The sequence below is a fragment of the Cotesia glomerata genome, linkage group LG3 (genome assembly GCF_020080835.1).
Source record: "Cotesia glomerata isolate CgM1 linkage group LG3, MPM_Cglom_v2.3, whole genome shotgun sequence".
NCBI classification, from domain to species: domain Eukaryota; kingdom Metazoa; phylum Arthropoda; class Insecta; order Hymenoptera; family Braconidae; genus Cotesia; species Cotesia glomerata.
This window is the reverse complement of record NC_058160.1, coordinates 10,270,450-10,281,987: the sequence shown is the minus strand read 5'-3', so window position 1 is coordinate 10,281,987 and position 11,538 is coordinate 10,270,450. Positions and strand designations below refer to the sequence as shown.

Genomic DNA, 11,538 nt, shown 5'->3' with positions numbered 1-11,538 from the left:
AAAAAAAGTAATTAATGTTCTTTTTATTTGTTTGGGGTATCGGAATTTAAAGTTTAGCGAAATGGGGCTGAAAAATGAATTTAGCGGCGGATAAAAATGCGAGGTTGCGTGTGAACTCGGTAAGAAAAGGTTACGAGCATAAATAGGCAATATAATGAAGCTGGGATAAAAGATAGAGGTAGAGGCTGAGGTAGTGACTTATAATGTACGGCGGTGGCGGTCGGGGGGCATGAATATTCAACGTACACGCAGTATAAATTCTTGCCCTCATCTCTTCTTCTATTCTCTCGGTGTTGTGTTGTTCTTCAGCTCTATCATAACACACGCCGAGATTATCTTTTGATTTTTATTTACATGTACATATACATATATATAAATGTATTTGTATTTATATTTATATATTTATGTATTATGTATTGGGGAAAAAATTCGCGGTACGTGAGAATAAATAGCTTGGGTTTTAAATATCAATTAGTCAGGAGACGAAACAAAGCTTTAACGGTTTAATAGACGAATCCTTGTTATTATACCACAGTAATCAAGTTTAATAGATGCGCTCGTAAAAATTTTTTTTGTTTCGGTGATGTTTAATGGATAATTAGAGATTGCACTCAACTATCGCATGCCAGATGCTTTATAAATATTCAAATTTGAATTAATTATCTATATTCTTAAGAGAATAAGCAAATTTATGATGATAAGTATTTAGGCTGCACACAAAAATACTCAATCTCTAGATACACAATTGAGAAATGACCTTGTATCTTGAGAACTATTGACATTTTTAAAAATATAAGCTCATCCCGATGTTACACTCATCAAGACCTTTCAATTAAGTACCCACATCATTTTTTCATAACTATCTATACTAATAAATGGAAAGCCGGTTTTTTTGTCTGGTTATACTGCGAAAACTACTGAACCGATCGGAATAATACTTATAACATAAGATACATAAGATACAGCGTGTTTCGGAGAAGATTTTAGTATATAATATGTTGGTGATTACTTATCCGGAACCTATATTTTTTTGACTTAGAAATAATGAATTTTTATTGTAACTAAATTTATTCTATCCGATTGTCATTTGTTTAAAATAAATTTTTTAATTCTGTTGGTTATGTTTATATACTAGGCAGATTTATTCACTTATGACACCTGCAATTTCTTTAACTGAAACATTCAATGCCTATTACAACTTTTTTTTTTTTCATGTCAATTATTATTTATTTTTGTAAGAAAGACACGGGAATATTATAATGATTGTACATTGAAAGTTACAATGAATATTATCTAGAATAATTACATGGATAAAAGGTACATGCCAATTAAATAGAATTTGAAATCTGTGCAAGTCAAAACAATACTCTAATTAAATTTCAAGTCTAGAGTTAAAAATGCAATTCTATAAAGCGCCCAACGGAGCGGGCGAGTAACGGCTAGTATTTATATATATTATAAATATGTATATATGAGAAATATATCAAAATGCATGTGGGTACTCAAATGAAAGCTCTTGATGAGTGTAACATCGGGATGAGCTTATATCTTTAAAAACATCAATAGTTAAAAAAGTACAGTGTAATTTAACAAAAGTCATTGTTTAATAAAGCAAAATTTTATTTATTTATAGTTCACAAATCACGGCAGTCACGTAGTGATTTCAAGGTTGCTAGTTATTATTAAAAGCTTTATTGTAAACGTTAAATTCAAAACTTACGAATAGTTAAATTTTTTTTTAAATACAAAATAAAAAAATAAATAAAAGTATTGCTGATAAAAATAGTTTAGCGTAATATAATACGTACAAAGTATACACCAGGATAAACAATTAATCATTTCATCACGTAAATAAGGGGCTATTATTTAAGGTAGAATTAAAAAAACATACATCGATATTCTCACCTTCTCTATCCCGGGAATATAATAAGAGTATGCACCGTCTCCTCGACTTATAAGTTTAACTTTAATAGTATTATAGCTCTAGCTGACTCCGTAGTATTCGAAGCATATAAATCCGTGGTTTATGTGACCGCGGTTCACGGGGTTACCTCAGCTGAGTTACGGTTCACCTTTTATTATTATTAAACCACACAGTTCATCCCTGCTGAATGTAATACCTCACCTGAAACACGCTCATGCACCTACTCCTCAACCCCTGCCTGTAAAAGATACTCCTTGCTCTTGTTCTTGTTGCTCTTGCTGTTGTTGTACATATAATACTTTGTATCCTTCAGTGTTAAGACTACTAAACTACAACCAACTTCCCTACTACCGAATAATCACCTACACTATAACACAACACAACATACACATATATATTTATATATTTATATGTTTAAATATGTATATCGTGCCTAGAGTCTTAAGTTTAATATTACGGGATAGGTATTTATCGTTTGCATGTCATGCAACTTATAACTCAGATGCTGTTGTGTATACTCTATAACCCTTGGCAAAACTAATGAAGCCCTAGCTTATATTTTACTCCATTTAATTTCACAATACTTATCCATCATCGTGGGAGTTTACTTAAAAATAAAAATACATAAAATAAATACATCTTACGTATTTTTAAAAACCTTCAATAAATTACTGTAATTTATTTTAAATTATTTTAGTTTTTATCTCAACTACATTTTATTTATTTTTTTTTTTCAATTATTCAAAAGGGAGTTTTAATCTCAAGACCATAAATACGATTCCTTTTTTATTCTATCTAATCCGTAGTTTTAAATTATCTAATTTTTACACCTTACTGTTTTCTCCTTAATGGAAAACCAGCAACCTTGCAGTCACTATGTGACTGCCGTGACTTGTGAACTATAAGTAAATAAAATTTTCCTTAAATAAATAATGACTTTTGTTAAATTGCCCTGTACTTTCTTAAATATTGACGTTTTTAAAGAAATAAGCTCATCTCGATGTTGCACTCATCAAGAGCTTTCATCTGAGTACCCACATGTATTTTTCATATATTTTATATATTTATATATATGAATATATGAAAAATATATCAAAATACATGTGGGTACTCAGATGAAAGCTCTTGATGAGTGTAACATCGGGATGAGCTTATTTCTTTATAAACGTCAATAGTTAAAAAAGTACAGTGCAGTTTAACAAATATCTTGTGAACAATTGATATTTTCAAAGATATAAGCTCATCCCGATGTTACACTCATCAAGAGCTTTCATTTGAGTACCCACATGCATTTTGATATATTTCTCATATATACATATTTATAATATATATAAATACTAGCCGTTACTCGCCCGCTCCGTTGGGCGCTTTATAGAATTGCATTTTTAACTCTAGACTTGAAATTTAATTAGAGTATTGTTTTGACTTGCACAGATTTCAAATTCTATTTAATTGGCATGTACCTTTTATCCATGTAATTATTCTAGATAATATTCATTGTAACTTTCAATGTACAATCATTATAATATTCCCGTGCCTTTCTTACAAAAATAAATAATAATTGACATGAAAAAAAAAAAAATTGTAATAGGCATTGAATATTTCAGTTAAAGAAATTGCAGGTGTCATAAGTGAATAAATCTGCCTAGTATATAAACATAACCAACAGAATTAAAAAATTTATTTTAAACAAATGACAATCGGATAGAATAAATTTAGTTACAATAAAAATTCATTATTTCTAAGTCAAAAAAATATAGGTTCCGGATAACTAATCACCAACATATTATATACTAAAATCTTCTCCGAAACACGCTGTATCTTATGTTATAAGTATTATTTCGATCGGTTCAGTAGTTTTCACAGTATAACCAGACAAAAAAAAACGGCTCTCCATTTATTAGTATAGATATATGAATATATGAAAAATATATCAAAATGCATGTGGGTACTCAAATGAAAGGTCTCGATGAGTGTAACATCGAGATGAGCTTATATCTTTAAAAATGTCAATAGTTCACAAGATACAAGGTAATTTCTTAATTATGTATCTAGAGATAGAGCTTCTTCAAATATATCCTAAATACTTATCATCATAAATTAAAAAGTAGCTTAAGGGGGATAGCCACTGTGAAATTAAAAAAAAAAAAAAATTTTTTTTTTTTTTTTATTAAATCCAAGTTTATAGATTCAAAAATATTTATCTGGAGTTTGGTATTGAAATTCCGAATATTTTCCGAATTATAGTCATTTTTGTGTCAGCGTGTCAAATGACTTTACACGCGCGGCACTCCGATGAAAACGCGTTTTTCTCGAAACTACTTTTTTGAACTGATGAGAACTGTAATTTGCATAAATATGAACCGATTTGCAACTTTTTTTTCCCCCGTATTCATCTATTCAGTAGCTATAGTTGCACGTAGGGGATTTTGGAAATTTTTATTTTTAAGATTTTTTAGGGATGTTTGAATCCAAAAAAATGAGGAAAAAAACGAAAAAAATTTTTAATATGTCGCTATTTTTTTTTTAATCCAAATTTTCAAAATCCCCTACGTGCAACGATTACCACATGCATGCAGATTACAACGCTTTTTGGTTTTTTTGATTTAGATAATCCTTTTTTGAGTTAGAGATCGCATCACGGGGGAAATTTTTTTGGTGTTCCACAAAAATGCTAATAACTTTGTAACAACATGATAGTTTTTGATAAAAATTTAGGAGAATAATCTTTAATGTACATTTTATAAAACAAAAAAAAGCCGATCCCCAAATTCCTTTATTATCCCAGTCAAAAAAATTCCCGAAAATCACTGATTTTTTCGATCCTTACAGTGGCTATCCCCCTTAATTGATAGGTAGATTTTTTTTCAATTAAGGAATTTTAGAATTTTAGTGACCAATTGAAACAACAGGTAGTTAGGGTAACAACTGGTCTTGTGCTTGAACTGAAATATGTCGACTCAGTTACAAGTGGTCCGCATTCTTTAAGTAAAAGACGATCGAGAAAAAGAGCAAACAAGATTTGGCTCCAGCCGCGACTATTACTTATCAATTAAATCGATTTATAGGCCCTAAAGGCGTTGCAATTCACCCCGGTGGTCTTGCTAACCGGATACCGTAAGAATTAAAAAAAAAAAAAATTCCTTCCCAATTTTCTTGCATCATTTTTATTTTTTTTATTAATATTATTAACGACAAATTTATTCAGAGCATTTAAATAAATACTAAGCTAAAAACGAAGCTCTCACCAGGCTCCATATCCTTTCATAGCCACTAAATCTCTCAATTATTAATCATGACACTTGTTAGACTCTAATCCCTAAACTGTCTTTAATTAATGGAAAGGTATCATATAAACAATCAAGTAAATATGATTAAGGAGAGAACGATAAGAAAATAAAATGATAATGGTAAAAATAGTTAAGGAAAAATGTGACTTACGTTAAATGGAAGAATTCTGGACTGGATAAAACTGGATAAGTGGATTGTGACACTGGGTTAGTGTACTTAGTCACGTACTGTCAGGTTCAAGTGTTATCTTGAGGAATGTAATTTGTTTTTAAGGTTTTAGTGTCTTTCAGACTTTGAAATCGGGCCGTTTAAAGTAAACACTTCATAATCAAGGACAGTAAAGTGATAATCGCCCATTAAAATTGTACTTGAGGCATTTTCACCGTCATAGGTGTGAGGTAGATTACTGTAACTTTCTAAATTAACGTTACAATTGTTTGATATCAACAAGTCTGCTCCTGCTCCAAAGATTGGACCAATACTAAAACAAAAAAAAATTTTTTTAATTAATTTTATTTAAAAATAAAAGAAGGATAAGTCTTGGTAATAAAATATTTAAAAAAAAAAAATAAATTACATACTCAGGATGATAGCAAATAGCGAATGGCTTTTTAATAAGGTCGTATTTAGTTGGCGGGACATCCTGATTATTGGTAAGCGTAAAAAGAAATGCTTTCTCAGCAGATATGTAGTGACCCTTGGCACTTGTTTTGTCCCAGGCAACATCGCTAAACCCACCGCATATTTCGCCTCGCGAGCTCTGAAGGTAAAGAGAAAGTTTCATTTAATTATTTTTTTTTATTTCTCTATAATTACCACCGTAATAGTTGCTAATTACTTTTTACTGTCAATTATCAGCTATAACTTGACATGAATTAATCACTTTACTGTTGATCAGTATTTAATCAATTAAATAAATTGAGCTACTTACCAAGGCGATGGTGTAAGTTGGCGCGACGCCGTCACAATGACGGTGGAATGCTGATGCTGAGTACCCGTTACTGGATGCGCGATAAATTAGTCGCCAATTTTGCTTGGGGTTTCCATACCACTGATTCAGCAGTCGTTGATATCCCATTTTGTCTCGAGACAGGATTTGAGATCCTGGGAACAGCAGAGGCCCGATTCGGGGCTGCAGGCGCTTGTCAGCACAAATTTCTGAGTACTTGTTGGGTACTGCGGCATAACGATACCTAGAATTATTTAAATAATTTTTTTAGTTACTAATTTATTGAATAACATTGAAATAAGCAGTCACTTGGCTGTTTCATTTTATTTTTTTCAGCAAAATAAATTTGTTTTAAAAAATTGTTTTTTTTTTTTTATTTCTATACGTCAATTTTTTTTTTTTTTTTTTTTTTTTGACAATTTACTTGTTAAAAAAATTATTAAATATCTGCTGAAGTAATTTTTTTTTTTGCCCTCCGGGCGGAAAGTGGCAACTTTCGTCCCGCTGCGCTAAACTAAGTTGCCGCTTTCCGCCTTCGTCGAACAAAAAAATAGTATACACTCCTCGGGAAGTAAATAAGAAAGCCTCAGATCACATGTTTGTTGACCTCGGCTTCGCCTCGGCCAACAATTACATGTGATCTGAGACATTTCTTACTTTACTTCCCTAGGTGTGTAATATACTATTTTTTTTTTTTTTTCAATTTGTTTTAAAGTCGCATAAACTACTAAGGTCATGAGCGACTACGGTAGGGGGTAAACTTTTGAGATTGGAACTCGTTTTATTTTTTGGGCTGAGCAGAATAATACACTTAAATATTGAAAATATTCATTGGTGTACGCCGGACTCGAATCCGGTCCAATGCTTTGGTAAGCAAGAGCCGGATCCGATAGGGCTACTGCACGCCTAGTAATTTTTATATTTATTTATTGATTATATAAAAAAAATAAATATATAATTAAAAAAAATTACCTTTCGAGTGATAGTTCAATGGGCACAGCACCAGTTGGCTCGACTTCTTCAGCAAATACATGGCTGTCGATCAATAATAATCGAACGTGATTAATAACACCAGCTAGATGTTGACAAACACGAGCACGCTCCTCTTCGGTCCAATGTTGAGTCGGTTGTGTAACACCTGCCTGAAATAATCAATTAATTAATAAAATTGTATCTACTGTATAATTAATATAATTATCAAAATAGCTTTTAGTTGTTAATTAATTTATTTAAAAAAATTATTTTGCTCATGACACTGACCCTTGATGTCGAAATTTTTGACACAATTAATTCATTTTATTGATTTTTATTTCACACGCGATCCTAAATGCATTAATCTAATCCCGAGAGTTATTTCAACAATAAAAAAAAAAAAAAAATTAAATATATAAAAAAAAAACGGCCGGCCATTTTGTTAAATTACGCGGGTAAATCCACCTGTCAATCATTGTATATTATTTTTTTGCTGTTTATTACTCAATTATCGATCTAATTTAATTGAAATTAATCATTAAACCGACTTTTTGAATTAATTAGCAAGTATTTATGAAAAAAATGTCAAAAAAAAAATAATAAAGACAACAAAATTTTTAACCCGGGTTCCTAATTTTTCTAATTGATATTTTTATTACTTTTAGCGATTATTTAATTGAAATTTATTTTTCAGTAGTTGTGGAATACTTAAATGAAGCTAATTAAATACTTAAAATGTGTTAATAGTCTAATTAAACCGATTAATTATTAGCAGGAACACGAGAGCTGCATCGACAAGCAATGACTTGTCGGCTCTGAAGTTAGTACAGTCAAGTGCCGTCTAAAAACCGTTAAACTTCTCAACCAATCAGCGCTCAGAATTTGAATAATAATCGATTCTCGAAGTTTCGATTAGTATTAAAAAAAAAAAAATTCTTAATTGCTAATTGAATATTGTTTAAACTTAACATATTTGTAAAAATTAAACAAATTAATGAATTAAAAATAATAATTGATATTATTAATAGAAAATATTGGGAAATAAAAAAAATGAAAATTAATTTAGCAGATATTTTATAATTTTAAGAATTGTTTTAATAAATAAATTATTTCAAAGAAAATGAGAAAAAAAAATTGACTTTTAGAAAATTAAAAAAATAAAAAATCCAATTTTTTAGGAATAACTTTTTGGAGCAAATTTATTTATTAAAAAAAAATTAAAAAATGGTCAAGCGAATGCTAACTTTAATGTCATATAAAAAAATTGTTTATAAAATTTAAATCGATTACTTTCGATTGTTGAGTTATTGTTGTTATATTTTCAAACTTGAACATAAACAAGATGGCGGTTGACCCGGTCGGATCGTGTAGCTCTCGGTTAAAATATTTTTTATTGTAATTTTGATGATTTAAGTACTTACTAATTGAAATAAGTGATTTTAAAGATTAATTTATAATTAAAGCAAATAAATAAGTAAAAAAATTAATAATTACAGTAATTTAAATGAAAAAAATAGTTATGATAAAAACAGCTAATACTCGACATTTCTCCACTGAAAAATAATTAATTTCTTTTTGTATGTACTTTTAAATAATAATTTTTTTGACAATTGTCAATTGTTTTATTAATAATAATAATAATAATAATAATAATAATAATAATAATAATAATAATAATAATAATAGAATAATTATTAAAATATCATGAGTTTGAATTCAGCCGACATCCGACAATTGAAAACTTTAACAATCGATATCTTCATGAAAATATCGATTAGCACAATTTTTCAAAGTGATAATGGCATGTATTTGAATCGTCTGTAAGAGCATTTTTTCGAAAATTTATTAAATTCGTTATTTGAGCTGCAATTTTGAAATTAAATTTTTATTTGGGAATACTAGAAATATATATTTATCGAAATCGATGAAATTCAACTATTTTAAAGTTTTTTCCTTTATTTTCAAGAGCATTTTTTCATATTACTCCCGAAATGGCTAGAATCGATTTTAAGCTTTCACGACTAAAAAAATGGTTAAAACAAAAAAAAAATGCTCTTGTAGATTTGATCAAAACCTACAAGAGCATTTTTTTATTTTTTTATTTTTATAACCTCTCGTGGAAATAATAATTTTTTTCTTATTCGACAAATTTAAATTTTCACATATAAGCGTGCAAACACTCTCTAAAAATATAAAAATATGTAGATTTTGTTTATTTTTTGGAAACTCAAAAGAGCATTTTTGGAAAAATTTTTTTTTTTTATTTTAACAAAAATATATCAAAAAATGATTTTTTTCGGTCAAATACTTGTGTATGGAGACTAGCCACAAATTGGAATTTTTTTTTTCTGAATATTGGCACGTTTCAAGCAAAACTATGTCGATTTCCGAAAAAAAAATTTTTTTTACTCCCTTACTGCTCTCACTATTGACATCTGACAATTTTTATAATTATTATTCTAAACAAATAATCATCCAAAAAAATTTTTTTTTCAATTTTGAGAATCTGAGAATCTTTAATTAATTTTTTCTTTGAATTTTATTTAGTTTTGACTTTAATTTTGTTTAAAATAAAAATTTCTCAGAGATCTGTACCATGAATCAGCAGACATCCAGCATCATTTTGATTTAAAAACTAATAAAATATATTTTGAAGAACAAATAATTATTATTTGTGTCCTAAAGACACATTTAATAATAAAAATATTTTTTAAGGGAAACTTTGCTTAATTTAAACATCAAAACAAAATAAAAATGATCTAGTGTCTGTTGTTACTCATATTCTGAATACATTGTTAAGTATTTGCTGATTTTAGGATAATAAATAGTGAAGTGGTGAAATAAGTGAATGAAATTACTTGATATTTAGCCCAGTTGAGGACAGCACGCCATACGTCTTCTTCTTCAAGTCCCAAGTAGTCAGAGGAGATCAATTTCACCAGAGCATCCTTGGGTAAGTTGCTAAAAGCTGGAGTTTTTACTGTATCAATAGCATTGTCGCTTATAAATGCAAAACAGCGTTCGATGAACGATGAGCAAGCTCCTTTTCCACCTGTTGAGCAATTTTTACAATCATTAGTACATTTTATTTCAATTATTTTCCATCTAAAATTCTAAAAATTAAAAAATTCATACTTAACTTCAGCTCCATTCCTTAAAATAACTAAAAATTCTAAATAATTAAATTTAATAAAAAATAAACAAAGGCCCAACAATTAAAAAAAAAAACATTTACGTACTTTAAAAAAATTATCTAATTTATTTATCCGGCAATTTACAACAAATGATACTTAAAAATAATTCTGTTTATTTAAATTCACGTTAAATGTTAATCATTATTAACTCTGCTGATTTTAGTTCACAAAATTGTTATTTAAATTAATAAGTTATTATTTTCCATATTTATAAACATTGCTTAAAATTAATCTGAATGTTTTCAATAATATTAAACACAGTATTAATCAAAATAAACTCTTGAGTGACCCTGTAATAGATCAGATGTTGATGGAGATGATACTTGGATAATCGAAGGCTAATTTCCATTGGGGTTGGTGTTTTGGATCAGAGTTATATTATCTCCTTTGAGCATGATCCTCCCGAGTGTCTTCCTGACCTTGGTTTTGGTGTAGTACTCCTCGGCGTCATCCAGCACCAGGTTCATGTACTCATCAAACCCAACAATGTGTCCCTCTATTCTGAGGTTAATGTTCTCAAAAAGCCAGACCTGGACGCGAGAGCGGTTCTGTAGATATCTAAAAATCAAGTTGATGGGCTGCACCATCACCTTTTGCACTTTTTGGGGGCCTTTGTACGACATTTTTGGAAGTTTTGTTTATTTACTTAATTAAATTCACCAATTGGTCACTTGAGACGCGTGTAATTCGTAAATACTTTTTGTTGGTTAGTTACAAGTATTATCGGGACGCTAGCCGGCTTTATGTACAGTTGCTGAGAGGGTAAAATTCAGCTGAAGCCACCTTAGAGTGAGCTTGATAATGTAGAGACCAGCCGGTTTTGCTTTGATTAACACGAGTCGATATTTCAGGGAATGCTTGTGTTTTTTATCTTTTGCTGTATTGAAAGATACTTGAGCGGAAAATTCAAATTTTTTTTATTTTACAAAAATATTACAGTGTATTTATCAAAGCTTTAATGTTCTTTGTCTTAACAGGCGAGACCAGTGATTGCAGTTTCAATCGGTTTAGCGAAACGAATGGAAATTTTGAGAAAAAACGTTTTTAGAGATAATAGATAATTTAATAAACTATTTCACCACAAAGCGTTTTTTTCGAAAATTTCATTCGTTTCGTGAAACCAATGGAAACTGCAATTGCTCTGCTGTTGGGAGTGCGACAGAGATAGTTTCGTTGAACTCCGTGAGAGCAAAGCGAGAAAAAGATGG

The 11,538-nt window shown here is 29.5% G+C and overlaps 3 protein-coding genes across 8 annotated transcripts in view; 1 reads left to right on the top strand and 2 right to left on the bottom strand.

The window, feature by feature from the left end:
* LOC123262145 (kelch-like protein 17) overlaps positions 1–11,538 on the bottom strand; it is a 76,949-nt gene that overhangs the window by 18,391 nt on the left and 47,020 nt on the right. For 5 of the 6 annotated variants that reach the window (XM_044724257.1, XM_044724254.1, XM_044724256.1 and 2 more), the window contains exons 5-9: positions 9,995–10,188; positions 7,137–7,306; positions 6,147–6,408; positions 5,797–5,975; positions 5,076–5,696 (exon numbers count right to left, since the gene is read on the bottom strand). In XM_044724257.1, coding sequence (XP_044580192.1) covers positions 5,492–5,696; positions 5,797–5,975; positions 6,147–6,408; positions 7,137–7,306; positions 9,995–10,188 — 1,010 coding nt within the window. In that variant the 3' untranslated portion in view covers positions 5,076–5,491. Of the gene's footprint in view, positions 1–5,075; positions 5,697–5,796; positions 5,976–6,146; positions 6,409–7,136; positions 7,307–9,994; positions 10,189–11,538 lie in introns of those variants that run through there. The other variant, XR_006508874.1, reaches the window with a different exon arrangement.
* The window catches only part of LOC123262144 (frizzled-2-like), a 109,841-nt gene continuing 108,307 nt past the window's right edge, over positions 10,005–11,538 (top strand). The window contains exon 1 of the mRNA XM_044724252.1: positions 10,005–10,089. The gene's annotated coding sequence lies outside the window, so the exon portion shown is untranslated. The remainder of the gene's footprint in view (positions 10,090–11,538) is intronic.
* On the bottom strand, positions 10,576–11,096 carry LOC123262148 (probable small nuclear ribonucleoprotein E). The gene has a single exon (XM_044724261.1). It carries the CDS (start codon positions 10,951–10,953, stop codon positions 10,669–10,671), a length of 285 nt encoding a protein of 94 aa, XP_044580196.1. The 5' UTR covers positions 10,954–11,096; the 3' UTR covers positions 10,576–10,668.